Source organism: Aedes albopictus, chromosome 3 (assembly GCF_035046485.1).
Source record: "Aedes albopictus strain Foshan chromosome 3, AalbF5, whole genome shotgun sequence".
In the NCBI taxonomy this organism is placed as follows: Eukaryota; Metazoa; Arthropoda; class Insecta; order Diptera; family Culicidae; genus Aedes; species Aedes albopictus.
Window position 1 is genome coordinate 308372312 of NC_085138.1, and position 19455 is coordinate 308391766.

At 38.5% G+C, this 19455-nt stretch overlaps 1 protein-coding gene across 1 annotated transcript; it reads right to left on the minus strand.

Annotated features, from left to right (window-relative positions):
* Positions 1 to 7003: 7003 nt before the first annotated feature.
* On the minus strand, positions 7004 to 7783 carry LOC109411575 (uncharacterized). Its single transcript, XM_019685121.3, has 3 exons — positions 7688 to 7783; positions 7462 to 7606; positions 7004 to 7400 (listed from the first exon to the last, which is right to left on the minus strand). Exons 1-3 carry the CDS (start codon positions 7730 to 7732, stop codon positions 7087 to 7089), a joined length of 504 nt encoding a protein of 167 aa, XP_019540666.2. The 5' UTR covers positions 7733 to 7783; the 3' UTR covers positions 7004 to 7086.
* Between the last annotated feature and the right edge of the window lie 11672 nt (positions 7784 to 19455).

Consider the following 19455-nt stretch of genomic DNA (forward strand, 5'->3'; position numbering starts at 1 on the left):
TATTCAGCATTAGCGTGGTGCTGCCACAGGTGGCCAACCGAGTGAGCTACGGAAGGTTAACTTAGTGTGACAGCGAACTTTGTTCGATCGTAGAGTTCTGCGAAGCCCAAAGTATACTTGATTTACTGCCACAATGCGCCTCTGAATTTCTCTGCTGGTGTCGTTGACGGCGGCCACCAATGAGCCCAAATACACGAATTCATCAAATACTAAGATGGCGGCGGGCGCGGTGATTCATCCCTAGAGCCCTTTGTCATTGACACATTTGAGACTAATCCGGATCGCCTGGCTTCATTCTTTGTGTTTATCCGCGCTCTTCTTATTACAACCTCTAAAGCAATGTTGAACAGCCAAGCACGTAACCCTCATACAAGATTCGAAGGGACTCGATAGTGTCCCTAATACTCGAACTACGCACATCACTCGATCCATCGTCGCCTTGATCATTCGTATCAGTTTATTCGTATTGGGCACGTTGTATTCGTGGCATTTCTGCAATACCTGGCGGATGGCGAACATCTAATCCGTTGTAGCGCGTTCACCCATGAATCCAGCCTGATATTGCCCCGTGAACTCTCTTGCAATCGGTGATAGACGGCGGCATAAAATTTGAGAGAGTACCTTGTAGGCAGCGCTCAGTAAGGTGATCGCGCGACAATTTCCGTAATCCAACTTGTCGCCCTTTTTGTCGATGGGACACACGATACCTTCCATCCACTCCTCTGGTAATACGTCCTCTTCCCCAATCTTGGTTATGACCCAGTGTAGTGCTCTCACCAGTGCTTCTCCACCGTATTTTAGAAGCTCGCTTGTAGTTCATCGCTACGCGCAGCAGTTAGCAGTGGCCCTATCAAAGTAAGAGCAGCTTGGCACAGCTACACTTGAAGATGGCTGGAGGGACATCCGATCCGCCGTAGGTAGTACCTCAGCTACAGCACTAGGCTTCGCGACTCCGAATCACAGAAACGACTGGTACGACGGCGAATGTGAACAGTTGAAAAACGAGAAGAATGCAGCATGGGCGAGAATGCTGCAACACCGTACGAGAGCGAATGAGGCACGTTACAGACAGGCGCGGAACAGGCAGAACTCAGTCTCCCGGATGAAAAATCGCCAGCAGGGAGAACGAGATCGCGAAGCGATGGAAGAGCTGTACCGCGCTAAGGACACACGAAAGTTCTACGAGAAGCTGAACCGCTCGCGCAGAGGCTTTGTGCCACAAGCCGATATGTGCCGAGATAATCACGGGAATATTCTCACGAGCAAGCGTGAGGTGGTCGAGAGGTGGCGGCAGCATTACGATGAGCACCTCAATGGCGACGTTGCAAGTACCGAAGGTGGCGTTATAACAGATCTAGGAGTATGTGCACAGAACGAAAGACTTCCGGCCCCTGACCTCCAAGAGATTGAGGACGTGGTTGGCCGGTTGAAAAACAACAAAGCCGCTGGAGCAGATCAACTACCAAGCGAGCTTCTAAAATACGGTGGAGAAGCACTGGTGAGAGCACTACACTGGGTCATTACCAAGATTTGGGAGGAGGAAGTATTAACGGAGGAATGGATGGAAGGTATCGTGTGTCCCATCTACAAAAAGGGTGACAAGTTGGATTGCGGGAACTACCGCGCGATTCTACTACTAAGCGCTGTCTACAAGATTCTCTCTCAAATTTTATGCCGCCGTCTATCACCGATTGCAAGAGAGTCCGTGGGCAATATCAGTCTGGGTTCATGGGTGAACGCGCTACAACGGACCAGATGTTCGCCATCCGCCAGGTGTTGCAAAAATGCCGCGAATACAACGTGCCCACACATCACTTGTTCATCGATTTCAAATCGGCGTATGATACAATCGATCGAGAACAGCTATGGCAGATTATGTACGAATACGGATTCCCGGATAAATTGATACGATTGATCAAGGCGACGATGGATCGTGTGATGTGCGTAGTTTGAGTATCAGGGACACTCTCGAGTCCCTTCAAATCTCGCAGAGGGTTCCGACAAGGTGATGGTCTTTCGTGCTTGCTGTTCAACATTGCTATAGAGGGCGTAAATAGGAGAGCGGGGATAAACACGAGTGGAACGATTTTCACGAAGTCCGTTCAGCTGCTTGGTTTCGCGGATGATATTGATATTATTGCTCGTAAATTTGAGACGATAGCGGAAACGTACATCCGACTAAAGAGTGAAGCCAGGCGAATCGGATTAGTCATTATTGTGTCGAAGACAAAGTACATTATGGCAAAGGGCTGGAAACATCGCGCCCGCCACCCCGAATTTATATCGACGGCGATGAAATCGAGGCGGTTGAAGAATTTCTTGGGCTCACTGGTGACCGCCGAAAACGACACCAGCAGAGAAATTCAGAGGCGCATTGTGGCAGGAATTCGTTCTTACTTTGGACTCCGCAGAACTCTACGATCGAATAAAGTTTGCCGTAACACGAAGTTAACCATTTACAAAACGCTGATTAGATCGGTCGTCCTCTATGGGCACGAAACATGGACCCTACGTGCAGAGGACCAACGCACCCTTGGAGTTTTCGAACGGAAGGTGTTGCGTACCATCTACGGCGGAGTGCAAATGGAAGACGGGACTTGGAGAAGGCGAATGAACCACGAGCTGCATCAGCTGCTGAGAGAACCAACCATCGTCCATACCGTGAAAATCGGGAGGCGGGTCACGTCCTCAGGATGTCGGATAGCATCCCGACTAAAATGGTTCTCGAGAGTCATCCGACCGGTACAAGAAGACACAGCGAGCTAGGTGGGTCGACCAAGTGGAGCACGATCTGCGGACCCTACGCAGAGTGTGGAACTGGAGACAAACAGCCATGGACCGAGTGGAATGGAGACGGCTACTATGTACAGCAGAGGCCACCTCGGCCTTAGCCTGATCGGCGCGGCGCGCCTACCATAAAAAAAACGTATCTCCTTCAGAATTAGGTAAGCACAACTAATTAATTTCAGTTTTACCCTAGTTTTATTGAATTGATTTTGTAGAAAATATCGTTACGCCCGATTTATTCAGTGCGGTAGATAATCTGCTCCAGATCTTAGCAGTAGCAGCATCAGCAGTCAAAGCCCAACAGGAACGTATTGTCGAAGGCCCAATTGGGTTCTTTAGGGGTATCCAGATTATTTCATAATCAGTTTCCCCACCCAAAAAATAGTTGAAATCCAAAATTTTATAATTTTTGGAGTCCGGGAACTATTTTTAATATGCGTTTAAAGTTTTTATGGAGAAAATTTTTTCTCGGGTCTAACTGTCATTTTAACGATGGAACTGTAATTCTATAGGTTTTTCATGCAGTGACGACATGACTTTACCTGAGTTTTGTAAGAGATTAAAGTCTCTTCTCCGTGCACCCTAACATACGATTTTGTGTGGTTTCGTAATGTCATTCTCACCACACGAACGCCGCTCGAAGTTCCTTTGTAGGGAAATGATGAACCCCAAATGACTTCTTTTACGGAGTGAACATCTCCATACTGCCGTAAATACACGGCCAGCTCTTCATTTGAAACGTTTTCCGAGAGATCGTGGATTTTAACTGGGATGCTCTCGTCGTCCAACGCGAGACGCACAACGTATTTTACCCATTTTACTTCCATCGTATGTTTTTCGTTATGCTTGTCAACAGCATTTTCTGATACTTGCTGAATGATGCACTTTACATACGCACAGTTTCGAGCATGGTTCATTTGAAACCTTTTGGCATCACTCGGACGTAAACCAACATCTTTGTGAAGAAATTGATGCAATTGTCCCAAAAACAGAGCGACAGCAAATACGTGTGACTGAAACAATGCTAGACCAGAACTGGGCTTAAAATTTAGTATCATTCAAAGATATTTTTAAACCAAACTTTTTTTTATGTTTGCAGGTCTCAAAGAGTAAAATATATCAAATATGTAAATATACAACCATTCCATTGAAAATCGATATACACTGAAGTTTTTTTTTACGCGGTTTTTTTTTACGCGGTTTTTTTTTACGCGGTTTTTTTTTACGCGGTTTTTTTTACGCGGTCCGTCCTAAAAAAAAACCGCGTTATTTCAAGACCCGTCGTAAAAAAAAACCGCGTTATTTCAAAAACCGTCGTAAAAAAAATCCGCGTTTTTTCAAAAACACGCGTAAAATAGTCAGCACCACATCTAACGTGACTTGACTTTTTTTACGACGTTTTTTGAAATAACGCGGTTTTTTTTTACGACGGGTCTTGAAATAACGCGGTTTTTTTTTACGACGGGTCTTGAAATAACGCGGTTTTTTTTTACGCGGTTTTTTTTTACGCGGGACCATTACCGTCGTAAAAAAAAACTTCAGTGTATAGTGGAATTCCGAATGTGGGTTTGTAATATATCGAAAAAAAAGTTAAACCCGCCTTATTTTATTTCGTCATTAGAGTGACCAATTTTTAAGATAGGGTGATGCAAGAAATCAAAGATTATTCAACCCAAACAATGTCAAAAAAAAACATTACTTTGAACCAGTATGCCTCTTTTTTTTGAAAATAATAATTTTCCGGAAAAATACGTTGAAAGGGACAAATTGTGATAAGGTGCATTAAATTTGTAAAAATATAAGGGTTTTCACATTTTCGTGTTCTTGGGACCAAAGAGGTAGCCTGGTTTTTATATTTTTATCTGAAAACAGAAAACCGTATATTTGAATACAAGCTACACTAAAAGTTTAATATATTGTGAATCAACACAAGCAAAAAATCCAAATCGAGCGACTGACACTGAGGAAGATTACAAGTGGTAGTCGAAATAAGCATACTGTGTAAGGATAAGCAAAAGAGGGTGTAATTAAAAAGCACAAAACTCATTCGAAAAGAATATTCTGCTTAGAGGGTTCAAAAAGTCGGCACAAGATTGAAAACTTTGTTTTTTTTGGACAATTATATCTTAAAATTGGTCACCCCAATGACGAAATATAAAATACGAATCTAATTATTTTCAATGTACTAGGAACCAACAAGTTGTTGTTGTTGTTTGTTTATTTATTTTCGTGAGTCTTTAACTTATACCTAGTCATTCGACTCACGTTTTATAAAAGAATACATTTCAAGCTTATATTAGTATATTATTTAATAATAATGAACTTCGTAATGACCTTCACACGTCCAGTGTGGCTATGGATTGGGCCGCTCTGATGCCCTTCTTCATCCACCGTTTCCGCATCGACGTTCTTAGATGCCATATATCGGTTTGCAATGGAATTGCTGTATATTGATATTGTTTCTTTTGGCTTGATAAAAATGATCTAAACCAATTCGCAAATCATTTCAATTATGCGAGGTGTGACATGATACCGCCCATTCATGCTGTTCACCAGAATAAGCCCACTTACTTGAAAAAAAAACTAATTGGGATAATCTGTTTGTTTACGCATCAAATACACAATTTTGGTTTCGTCAGAAGAGTAGGTCAGAAGCATAAGTGTTTTGTTCTGTAGTTAGCTCAGCGGTTAATTACATCATTCACAGAAAGAAATCATGAAAATTAAACAGCACGTAAGTTAAGCATCGACTGAAAAATATAGCAGAAGCTACAAAATTACAGCCATTTACCGAGAGACGATACTGTCCGCTCAGTAATCAGCCAATCATGCGTACTGTTGACATTTTTTGAGACATATCCGATTGAAATTTACATGCAGTAACGTAAACGAGGACAGCTACGCTCCGTCGTCTGCCTCGCTGCGGAGACTGCTCTCTCGCTCTCTGTGGCCGAAGCGGTACAACAGTTTGTTCCTTTATGGTGGAAGATGTTTATCTCTGTTTGCCCTCTCTTCAGCTTGGTGGGACAGCCTAGAGGGGTTAGGCGTGAACTCTCACTCGGAAGATCTGAGTTCGATTCTCGTATCCACTTATCCGCGAGCGGTAATGGCGCCGGCGGGCATATCCAACCGGTTCGGATTTTGACGTTTCGTGGGGGAAAGTCAAAACAGTTTCATTCTCCTCCTCACCCCTTCACCCACCGTTTGGTGGCGCCAACCGATTGCGATCCCCAAGAAACGTCAAAATTCGAATCGGTTATTTGTGCTCGCCGCCGCCATTACCGCTCGCAGATAAGTGGATAACGATTTTTTTAAGTTTCTCTGAAAAGTCGGTGCTTAATTAACACTTTTCTCTCAGCAACCAGCAGTGTAATTTTAATATCACACATAAATTTCTATCGAACACGATGGAGGTCAATTTGTTACATTCAGTTCGTCATAAATTTACAGATTTGGTTCGTACTGTGCACAAATCAACCATCGCCATTGGGATAAATTTGATGGCGGGCAAAGCGTATAATTATTAGACGTTTATTTGGGCTCTGCTTCATGGAAGCAATTCTATAGCAGGCAAATTATTACAGCATCCCAAAGTTCATCCAAGTAATGGATCAGTGCTAAACTGCATCGACCAGGTTTTCCCAAAAACCGACAAAACTTGAAAAAGTCTATCCACTTATCCGCGAGCGGTAATGGCGGCGGCGGGCACAAATAACCGATTCGAATTTTGACATTGCTTGGGGATCGCAATCGGTTGGCGCCACCGAACGGTGGGTGAAGGGGTGAGGAGGAGAATGGCACTGTTTTGACTTTCCCCCAATAAACGTCAAAATCCGAACCGGTTGGATATGCCCGCCGCCGCCATTACCGCTCGCGGATAAGTGGATACACAGCTAATCGCGTTCGGTAATTTTTACCGAAATCTCAACCGCTGAGCGTTCGGTAATGGATTTTTAACGAAATTCTGTAAAAAAATAACAAATTTCGGTAAAATGTTATCGTTTATCTGTCAAACTCTAACGAACTTCGGTAGAAGATGCTACCTTTACCGAATTTTTCCTGTAAAACAAACTTAACGGTTGAGATTTCGGTAAACATGCAGGTTTTTATGGTTAATATAAACCTTCGAAAGATTTGGTGAGTTTAGGTCAATCTCATTGAGTGAACAAACATAAAATATTGGGAATGCTATTGTTCATCAAATAATACAAAACTAACGTTTTTTAATACATTTCAAATTTTTGCCGTGCCTTTTTATTTATTGAAATTTTCAACTATAAAAACCAAACAATATCAATTTCATGCCTTTGGCTTCTGCTGCTCGTACCCATTCTTGGACATTTTGAACGGCACCTGTTTTCCATCGATGACTCTCTTCATTTCCTGCGTCAGCCCAATCAGCACGCTGCTCATGTAATCCAGCCAGTAGACCTCATTCTCCTTAATCAAACAGGGAGTTTCGGCCTTCATCTCCTGGGCATCCTTATCCACGGACTTGTGGAACTCTACCTTCTGGTAGTGGGTGGCGTTGACTTTCGTTGCGACATAATCGGAATGGATGGCACGTTTCTGACGGCCACCACCCATCTTACTCATAACGTTTAGGAACATATCTGAAGAAAATCAAAGAACAAAATTTAGGGTGGAAGAAACCCAGCTTTTATGTACTATTACCTTTGAAAGGAGCCATGCTTTGCCGGAATGTCCGTACCATTCCGGATGGATCTTTCTGTTCCAGTTGGTCAAGCATTTGAGACACAGTGGTTACGATGGTTCCGAGCATTTCCGGATTCATCATAGGGCTTGCTGTTACCACAGTCTGAAACATATACATATTTATCCTTTAGTTAAAAAGATTTCATACAACGAATACAATCAATAGTTGGTTAAGTGAACTTACCATGGAAGCTAGAATAGTCACAATGCAGAGAGTAAGTTTAGCCATTTCGAAGCTCAACGAGTTGTTCAGCTACAATTCAACGGGAAGCACTGCACCAGATTTAAAGTGAAAGCTCCTAGTTCTATTAAGCTTTTATAGTTCCACTTTCCTGTATTCAACTCATTTTTAATCTATTTTTTCACAGGTAGCAATTAAAACAGTTAGATGATACAGTGAGCACTAGTAAACAGATATTAACTGATTGCCATCGAATTTACAAATTGCATAGTAACCTAATAGTTCCTGTTCTGCTATCTCGAAAGCATACATGATGTTTAAAAATTATCGTTGGAACGGTACGTTCCATACCGAAAAGAAAAGATGCGAATTGTTTTAATGGGATAAGGGTGCAGTAACCAGCAGCACGCAGCACGCTGCAATTCGTATCGCTGTTGGGGTTTTTACGAATGTACGAATTTTTAATACATTCGGCGTCCGGACGTCTCGCGCTAGCACACGCTTGTCCAGACACTTTTTCATCGTCGGACCAGCGCGATGAACGACGGTTGGTCACAAAAGTGTCTTATTTGTAAAAAATGTGCATTTACCAATATTGCCTAGATAGGGTATATGTACCATTCCTTGGCCTAATTTGCAAGCCGCATTGACAATTTTGACCATAACTCAAGAATTAATAGCACTAGAAATAATATGTTGACCCTATTACACACTCTAGGCAATGCATGTTTCACCAATTGAAAGTAAACTTACATAAATATTCAAGAATTTCCTTAATTAAGTTGAAAAGATTCGATGCGATGGTATGCAACGTTGGTCTATGGTACACAAATTGGCCTATTAGTGGATACAACGTTGGCCTATTGCTGTCCATGCACTAAAACCACTTATTATCTAATTTTTTCAATATTTCTGCTGAAGTATTATCTCTGTTTGTTCACCATTCTTACTTGTATATTACATTTTCGGAGCCAAATTTTCAAAAATCTGAAAATAAATTACTTAAACTTAAGTTCTTTCTTTATTTATTAACGAAAACAACGCAATCCTATTAATGTGTTATATTTTTACAGTCACCGTACACAAAACCTTCCTTCCTGTTCGTTCTTTCTGGTTCTTACGTAAGCAATGTTGTTGACGTCACTTTATCGGTGTTGTTGACATCGCTTTACTGATGGGCCAAGATTTGGGTACATAGTGAAAAAAATGTCCTCAATATTCGGCCCACATTCAATTTGTAACATATTTATTATCCTTCGAAAACAAATAGGGTACCTGTACCAGTTATCGCACCACCTAAGAAAAACTATTTGTACAAAAATAAGAAGAAGACCGGCGAACGTAAACAATAAGTCAAATGATTGATTAGTTTTCATACTTTACAGGAAAAATATAAAACCGGAGCCAAAACTACTTATAGTATTTATTACGGCGTGTGCCAATGATAGGAACCCTGTACCAGTTATGGACACATTTGTTAATTTGGGTTCCACTTCGCACTATTTACATGCATTCCTTATGGGATTTGCCATAACTGGTACACTATGGCGAAAAAGGGTGCATGGAGGCCGAAAAGTTAAGGAAAATGATTTATTTCTACCATAATTTGAGCAAAATGTGAAGTTTGAATGATTGCAATCATCTTTTGTGATCGTGATCTATTGTTCACGATTTTTTTCTTGTTGGTTTGTATCTTTAAAGGTTGAAAATCAACTATGGCGAATTTGAGGTACTATAGCCATAACTGGTACACTGAGCCTATACAAGTTCAAAATAGCGTCTTTGACCGTCGCATCAAATGTTCAGATATTGCAAAGTCAGTCCGAAATGTTTTAGAATCATGGCATTTATGATCATATGTATAGACTGTCCACTAAGCTGAAGAATCATGGCGTCTACAAAAGTTAAACAAAGTGACATTTTCATATAATTTTAATGCTTCAAAGTGCTAAAATTGAAACGAAATGTTACAGTTGTTTGCCGCATAGCTTTTCCGATATCTAGTTATGCGTGTTTGTTTGAGTTTTTAGTTAAAGTTGAGATAGGCCAAACGAGGGGACTATGCCAACGAAGCATCCCGATACCCTATACATATGTATTTTCTCCCATTTTTCATGAACATTTTGAAGATCTCGTTAGTACCACTTTATTGCATCTATAAAAATAAAAATGTAATGATGTTTGTATATCATGATCAAGCTCGAGAATGGGTCAACGCATCTACCCAAGGGGCCTGCAACTCTAAACTTTTGCTAAACTTTACTAATAGTACATCAATAGTATTTCTAGTATTTTCAGTATTTCCCAATCAAAGCAACGTTGTCAACGACGGTTGTCAAGCGTAGTTTGTTATTGTTATTTCACTTCTGCTGCTTCTGCAGACAAAAACGAAAACTTGGAAAATCGTCGGCGGTTTGCCTCAATTTCGGGCTAGGATTGAAAGTTGTGTAAGTAGCAGTTTACGGGTATGATAGATTGCAGTTTTACCAACAGTTTGCCTCTTTGCGTTTCAGGAAGAAAGATGTAAAAAGCCACGATCTGGATGAAAAACGGGTCAATACGATGAGTTGAAAAATGTAGGATTGGACAAATGTATCTACTATGGTCACCAGCTTACGCATTACCACTAGCTCTCAACAGGGCCACCATGCGCGTAGCTAGGCCCCTGCAGCTTGAATGTCTTCCGGCCATGCGCGCTGGCCTAATGCATAACAGGCACGCATGGCCTTGGAGCGGAAGAAAGCCCATTTCCAAAGTCTTCCGCACTGATGGAATGCATAACAAGTGCACAAGACATGAACGCTGAGGGGCAAACTACCGAAGCTAACTGTATATGGATCACGACCATAATAAAGGAATTGTTCGAACCTGTTCGAACCGTTCTACTGGTAGATATGAAGAATTTTGTGTTATGAAGTGGTTGCCGCTTTCTAATTTTAAAATGAATAAACTCAATCAGTCGAATGAAATGTTCAATATCAATTACAAGATTTTCTATTTGTCTCTAAAAATACGGCTTTCATAAGCTAGGAATAATCCAATATGCATTTTCGGAACTGCAAACAGGTGACATTTCATCAATAATTGTATCGCGTTTCTCGCATAGCATCAAAGCAACCGGACTGCTATGCTCAAAACATTTCCCTAGTATTCCTAGTATTTTTTAGTATTTTCGATTACTACTGGAAGTTTAGAGTTGCAGGCCCCTTGCATCTACCTACAGTGTATCAAACAATTGTCCGGACAGCGATTTTTTGGTCAAAATAATTTTTCGTTTGAATGTTCATAACTTTTTTAAACGTTAATCAAAAACGTTGAAATTTTGAGCAGTCATGTATTGAACCATATATTGAAGCTCCATTGGTAAAATTTTGAGCGATATCGAAGAAGTTTTCTGAAAGTTATAGATCTTTTAGAAAAACTTATAAGATTTTCGAACACATTTTTAAAACATTATATCTCAGAATGCATTCGATGAAACTTTTTAAATTTTTTGTGTGTGCAGCTGATACTGATACGTTTTCCACCGAAAAAATGCATTTACTGAACGAAAAATACATAGGACCTACTCTTCATATGAAGTTTAGTAGGTCCTGTATAAACATATTATATTAAGAGAGTTTAAAAACGTTGAAACACTTGGCACTTTATTGATCAAAAAATGATACATTTCCAAAAAAAATGGAAAAAGTTTAATCGAGTACATATTGAGATATAATGTTTAAAAAATATGTTCAAAAATACTATAAATTTTATAAAAAGTTCTATAACATTCGATCTCGCTCAAAATTTTACCAATGGAGCTTTGATATGTATATGGTTTATGATTGCTCAAAATTTCAGCGTATTTGATTGATGTATGAAAAAGTTATGATCATTTGAATGAAAAATTATTTTGACCAAAACATTGTTGTACGGACAATTGTTTGATACACTGTATAGTGTACACTGCAAAATATTTTTGCTGGTAATCAGCAAACTTTGCTGATTTTTGGCGTGCTGATTGCATTCAGCAATACAAAATTGCTGAGTATCAGCAATTATTTTTCAACTTGCTGAACCATCCAGCAATTTTGACAGTTGATCAGCAAAGTTGTGCTGAAATTCAGCAAAAATGTTGCTGAAATTCAGCAATTTCTTTTGCTGATTTTTGGCGTGCTGGAAGCATTTCAAAAATTTTGGTGTGTATATACAGTATTGGCCAAAATTATAGGCAATGCTCATGATACGAAGTTTAGGTTGATAAATCTCCCTTTAAGATAGCTAAATTAAAATGCAATAATTTTAGTATTATTACCTATTGACAACATACAATTAATACAACGTATCATACTTCGAACGATTATCAACATAGAGAAACTAATTAAAATCTTGCAATTGGTCAAAAACTGTCTGGCCAAAATTATAGGCACTATGTTGACCTACTAAAGAAAGTGTGATTGTCCAATCTAAGAATCTCCCTATCAGCGATAATTAAACGAGCCATCAATATTATTTTAGTATGGTTTGGAATCAGTATCATAAGTTTATGCCATTGCACAATGGTCCACGAAACAGATTTACGAGGAAAGATGCATTCAGCGCCTTCAAATGATTTTCTAGAATAATATGGTCTTCTACAAAGTTGTTCCTAAAAATAAGGCCCGCTTTTCAATATACATGAAAATTAGGGTGGTCCATATTTTCAAAGAAATTGGGAACCGAACTTTTTTATTTGCAAAAATAACTACATATATACATTCTTCGAGATAGTTGTAGATCTATCCAGTTTGAGCAAGTTTGCTGAACATAATTTTTATGTAGCTTTAAAATTGACCGATCTAGAGGTTTTTTTCTGAAAAAGCTTAGGGTGGTTCAAGAAAAACTAGTTTTTTGGCGTTAACTTTTTCAGTTTCGATTTATCATCAAAGTCGCCCAAGAAACACTTGTAGAGCATTTGAAAACGCGTCGTGCGCTGAGATGATCGTTATCTCTTTTGGTTCAAAAGTTACAGGCGTTTTTCTTAAAAAATCATAGTTCTTTAAAAAGGGTTTATGACGGGTTGGGGCAAACATATAAAATTTCTTTTGCTCGCATTCAAAAGAAGAAATGTTGTTATAAAACATATCAAAAAACTAGAGGGGTGTTATTTTTGTAACTCAAGTGAAAAATTCTTGAAAAGTGCCTATTTTTTCTAGAAAATCATCAATATCTTTTGAACGGAATGACGTAGCAACATTCTCAGCGCATGAAAATGTGCGTTTTTGGAAGCTTTAAAAATGATTCTCAGACAACTTTGATGAGAAATTTGAAACAAAAAAGATAAAGCGTTTAAACTGTTTTGACCAAATCTGGAGCATTTTCCCATAGTTTTCATAGGGTGACGTTAGAACAAATCGTTTTATTGCTATATCTTTTTTGTTTTAAATTTCTCGTCAAAGTCGCCTAAAAACCACTTTTAGAGCTTCCAAAAACGCGCATTTTCGTGCGCTGAGAATGTTGCTGCGTCATTCCGTACAAAAGATATTGATGATTTTCTAGAAAAAATAGGCACTTTTCAAGTATTTGTCACTCGAGTTACAAAAATAACACCCCCCTAATTTTTGATATGTTCTATAACAACATTTCTTCTTTTAAATGCGGGCAAAAGATATTTTTTTGTGTTTGCTTTTTAAAGAACTATGGTTTTTTTTTAGAAAAACGCCTGTAACTTTTGAACCAAAAGAGATAACGACCATTTCAGCGCACGAGACGACGTGTCTTCAAATGTTCTACAAGTGTTTCTTGGGCGACTTTGATGAAAAATCGAAACTGAAAAAGTTAACACCAGAAATCCGGTTTTTCTTGAACCACCCTAAGCTTATTCAGAAAAATACCTCTAGATCGGTCAATTTTAAAGCTACATAAAAAGTATGTTCAGCAAACTTGCTCAAAATTGATAGATCTACAACTTTCCCGAAGAATGTATACAGTTATTCTTGCAAATAAAAAAGTTTGGTTACCATGTTTTTTGAAAATATGGACCACCGCAATTTTCATGCACATTTTAAAGAGGGCCTTATTACACTAGTTTACAAAATAAAACGAAAATCGTGAACTTCTGTCAACGACCAAAATTTTTGAAGCACAATTTAGTACTGATTTCGAAACCGTGCTTCAAAAAATTTAAAGTAGAGCAGTTTTTGAGTTTTAGCTCAATATCGAGTTTTACAATTTTTACAAAAATGGAATTTACTAAAATGCAAATATCTTGTGTTTTGTTCAACAAATGTCAAATCTTTTTCCATAAATTAAAAGCTGTATACAATAGCATTTGATCATCTGAACGCAGGTTTTGCGTCAGATTGATGAAATTCAAGATATTGGCGAGTTTTAGGGACGATCTCCTTAAATTTTAGCCAAATTTCCAAAAATATATGAAGAAATGTAGTTTTTTCAATAAGAAAAAAACAATCTAAAAATTCTTTCTCGACGTTTATTTGACATATCATATGTGGGCGAGTTACAGTAAAAAAATCAGCTCAATCGGAGCATTAATTACGGAGAATGAAATGTGTGAAGTGAGCGACGTTGCTTAAAAAATAGAACAAAAATCGATTTCAAATCATCAGCCTTGTATGGAAAGTCGAAAAAATTTCCGCTCTACTGTAATTTTTTTCCTTCGCGTTTTCGAACTCAGGGCATGATTCTACACTAAAAATGATCATCAGCTTACCGAGTTCAAAAATGCTGTAAACTAGTGTTATTAGGGACAACTTTGTAGAAGACCAAATTAGCCTAAAAACTCATTTGAAGGCGTTGAATGCATCTTTCCTCGTAAATCTGGTTCGTGGACCACTGTGCATTGGCGTATAGTGTATTTTGAACAAATACGAAAGCTACAACGAATATAACTGGCGATTTTTAGTATGATAATTTTACAACTGATGATCAATATTCTTCAAATGTTCTCAATACGGTTGTTGTCTATGCTGGTTAGCGATCAAGCTAGGACAGGAATGTCATGGCTTTGAAACTAATGAATTGATATTTCACCTTCCCAAGTAACACCGAAAACAAGTACAGAAGTCGCAAAATATCCACTTTGTCCTACAACAGTTATATGGAAGTTCTTCGGAACATATCTTGTTTTAGATAGGTCGTTTTCGTGAAATCAAATACAACCATATTATGATCTTCTATCAGGAAATCGTATTGAAGAAAATATTTTATTTTCTCAAACAATCCTTGCATGTTGTTAGGCGCTATCCATAAACTACGTAGACTCAATTTTGGCAATCTCGGACCCCCCCCTCTCCACCATCGTAGACTATCTTCCACACATTTTTTTTTTTTTTTTCAATTTGTATGGACCGTAGACTTTGGCCAGACCCCTTCCCCCGTCCGCCCCTCCAAGTCTACGTAGTTAATGGACAGGCCCTTACTGGTTTTGTAGGATATGTTCCAATCATGTTTAATTTGTTGAAGTTCGACAAGTTTAATTAAGTTTTATACTTGCCTAAATATGGTAATCAAAACATACTCTTGTTCACCTTCATGTTGTTCTCAACGAGCTTCTCCGTCAGTAAGTTTGGGAACTTGTTTGGGATCAGCTCGGAGTTAATTTGTTCTTGAAGACCGCATCCGGATGGTTGAACCCAACGTTCCTACTGCGGCGAGCTGGAATTATTCCGTTGCAACTGCTGCTTGGCGACATGGGTGGATAAGGGAGCGACTGGTACTGATTGGAACAGCCGTTGGTGTGTATCTTCCCCGCTAAGATCTGGCTAAGACACAGAGCTCATGAGGGCTCGGCACACTTAATAAAATATAACACTGTAAACCCGATGCCGAGATTCTTTCACTGACCAACGCTGAGATTATTTTCTTGAGACCTGATTTATCGGAACGACCAACATAATGCAAAAGCAAAATTCACACGGATACACTGGTTTTGTTTCTCATCGGACGATTTGCAAAAAAAAGGTCCTGTCTTCAACGGGAAATGGATTATGCAAGCAAGGTTCGCAAAAAGATTATTCTGTTATCTCTTGCAACACGGCAGAACAACCCAGGTAACAATTTGATGCTGTACAAACGTTTCTCCTACTATTTTAAATCAGCCTCAATTTGAACAAAAGCTAAGCACAAGAGATACAATCCTTTATCCAGCTCCTAAACATCTAATTTTGATGATTTTATTGAACCTTTAGCTGATTTGAGGTTCATTGGAAAGCTGATTTAAGGCACTTAATCAGAAATTAAATTTATTAATTGTATAAAAATAAAAAAAAACTACACTTTCGTTAACCTACTTTTCCCATTAGCTGCGTCTATTTCCAGAAGAGATGTTTAGGAATGTATAAACTAATCTGTGGAAAAACTGGAAATTGAACTCAGACCTCCTGATTTATAGTCGCTCACCTTAGCACCTACACCACACACAATTGTATACACATCCTCGAAAACAAGAGCATTACTTGTTGTGTCTGAATAGTCAAAAACATAAGTTGAACTAAGTCTGTATTGAGGCTAAAGACGCGATGCGGACTTCACGAAAACCATGCTTGGGTCACCTGTCAAAAATTATTTGATTAAAGGTTGAACAATAGATGATTAATTGTGCATGTTGATGTATATTTTAAAGCTGGTTACCCAGATGAATAATATTATATTCAACTTGATATTCAGCCATCTATGTATTGCTGATTAAAGAGATTAAACAAGCCATACTTCAGACCAATATTCAACTGTCATTATTGTGTTCAATTATTGATACTATTAACCAGCTATTGTTCAGCCAATACTCTCACTGCTCAGCATTCATTGTTACTTGGGAATTATTCACCACAGTACACAACGGAAATTTAGCGAAATTATTCACAAAGGCATTCTGATTTCCGGCCCCCACAATTTTATCGTTTTCCAGCCGCTGAACTATATCGTCAATACCTCGAAAACTGGGGTTTGGAAAATTATTTCAAGACCACAAATCGACAGACAGTGTAACCATAACATGTTTTGTTTGTTTGGACCAAGTCTTGGATTAAGTCAAACTAAGGTTTCAGCAAACATGTGGAATATGCACAGTATGTTTCATTTGTCATATTAAAGTCACATTTGCAGCCTTACTTCTAAAACTTATTTCTGATTAGGTACTGTCCAAACATAACATGTTTCGTTGGTTAGCATTAAGGCGAAACTGGATCCATTTCCTCACTTTATGGTTTTTGATTTTTTATAAAATAACGAAGCAATATTTTCAAAATCGGTTTTCGTGCACATGTAGAGTATGGATCAAGGTATCTCCTGTTTTTTTCCAGGTAGAATTTTTTTTTTCGTTTTTGCAGAAACCATTTTTAAACAAAATTTCACAAAAAAATGGTTTCTGCAAAAACGAAAAACATTTTCCACCTGGAAAAAAATCAGGAGATACCTTAAGATCAATTGATCCGTACTCTACATGTGCACGAAAACCGATTTTGAAAATATTGCTTCGTTATTTTATAAAAAATCAAAAACCAAAAAAAATGAGGAAATGCTTTCAGTTTCGCCTTAAGTCAAATTCAGGTTTTGTCAGTATGTCAGTATGTCAGGACCTATCGTGGCGCCAACATCGACTCTGACCACTATCTGGTGATGGTCAAACTGCGCCCAAAACTCTCCGTCATCAACAATGTACGGTAACTGGCGACCACCACGGTACAACCTAGAGCAACTGAAACAGCCGGATGTCGCCTCAGCATACGCGCAGAATCTCGAGGCCGCGTTGCCAGACGAGGGCGTGCTCGATAAGACCCTCGAGAGGACTGCTGGAGTACAGTGAACAGGGTGGCCACTAAATATCAGTTTTGAAATTCCCGTCTTTTTTCCGGTTTTCCCGGTACGATTTCTGAAATTTTCCCGGTTTTTAAAATGCACATTTTTTAGTAGGTAACGCCCAATTTTCGTATCATATAATGATAAGAACCATGTAAAAATGCACTTGCAATCCTGTGAATACTATGTACTAGATATTTATAGTTTAATATTATTCTTCACGTAATGCATCTATGTAAAAATGGAAGTAACTACCAATGATGACATGAAAGGCGTATGCTACACAATTACTTACAACATATTTTCATTCAGCTCCAAATAGTGCATAATTCAAGCTTTCCCTCATTCATTACTTATTATCTTGTACGATTACACCAAAAATACTATCTTGGATTTCTTCAGTTACTTCTGTTAGGGATTGCTCCTTGTATATCTTTTGTGGATTCCTCTAGATTTTTTAACCTTCTATAACTAGCGCGGTTGGTCACCACCGCCAGCACCATCTAATACTGAACACAAAAAGCGAGATTTTTTCAACGTGTTGTACAAAACACAACAGCGCGATCGCTCGAGGATTAATGGATTTATTCTGGAAGAGGTTCCTTTAGGGAATTTAGGATTTTAGTCTGCTGGCCATTAGGGAATAGAATTTTGGTCCGGGATCATGAATTCGATCTAGGGATTTCTCCTGGAACTCTTGAAGGATTCCCAAAAGAATCTCCCATATGTCTAGAAGGTTTCCCAAGGAACTCTTGGAAGAGTTCTCGATTTAAAAACTTCCCCCGAGCAGAAGAGAATAACTACAGCATATTAAAATATGTTATTTTGACAAAATAACTGAGTAACGAAAAGAGTTATTTTTGTGTTATTACAATAACATATCATGTTATAAACTTGTCTGTCATAAGCGGCAAAATAACAAAAACCATAACAAAAAAATGTTCCTGGAAGACCAGTTGAATAACACGTTTTGTTTGTTTCAATAACAACTTAATAATAGTGAATTTGTAAAATATTTCAATAACAAATTTTGAAATTAACAAGTTATTGATAACAATTTTAAAGCAAAATGAGTTATAAGATCTTATATGGTCTTAGAGGGAAGGGGAATTTGTGAAAATGTGCAAGCAATGTGTTAAGTATATATGCTATATAGCGAAACCCCGTACGAAGGGGGGGGGGGGGTCGAAATTCCCCAATTTTAGCGTGACGTACTTAATGGATGCTCCCTACTAACACAGTTAGAATGTAATGTCAGAAAGAAGAGCAAGAGGAAGTGACAAGAAAACATGATTTCCTCAACAGTTCCTTGCTAAATGCTGTGAACAACGTCAATCACGAATGGTGTAGTTTTGATTGCAAAACTTGTTATTGTTGTATTATTGATGATCAAATATTTGCAAAGTCCCAATAATTCAATAATAACTGAACTTGTTCTATAACAAAACATGTTGTTGAAATGTTATATGAAGAAAATATATTAATAGCACGATCATAACCAAATAAGTTTGTCAAACAAAACATGTTATGGAAAGGTAATGCCTCAATAAGTTAATAATAACAAAATAAGATATAAAAACAGATTTTGTGATTCCGTTGTTTTCATTTTGATATTCTCCTCTCCTCGGGCCGCAGTTCATAGTTTGATTTTCAGGATTCTGGAGTATTTCCAGAAATCGCTATCGTAAAGTTTTTGTAAGACATTTTGGGAGATTATCCAGAAGGAACTCCTGGGTGATTTGCAGAGGGAGCTTCTGAAGGATGCCCAAAAGTAACTCCTGGAGCAACTCCAAAAGCAACTTTCATAAGCAACTCCTGGAGGTTTCTTTGAACAAACTCCTGGAGGGTGCCCAAGAAGAGCTTTTGAAGGAAACGCAGTAAGGACTGTTCATTAAAGAAAGTGGACATCTGTATACCAATAGTTTGGAGTTAAAACTAAACAAAAAATTGTGAATTTTTGCTCAGTGTGTAAAAACATTGTTCACTTCGGCAAC

What these genes read in the sequence shown, in the direction of transcription:
- LOC109411575 (XM_019685121.3), bottom strand. Translation starts at nt 7,732, where the DNA reads ATGGCTAAACTTACTCTCTGCATTGTGACTATTCTAGCTTCCATG. An exon ending in TGACTATTCTAGCTTCCATG is followed by an intron (nt 7,607 to 7,687) that starts GTAAGTTCACTT and finishes TATATGTTTCAG; the next exon opens with ACTGTGGTAACAGCAAGCCC. An exon ending in AAGCATGGCTCCTTTCAAAG is followed by an intron (nt 7,401 to 7,461) that starts GTAATAGTACAT and finishes GATTTTCTTCAG; the next exon opens with ATATGTTCCTAAACGTTATG.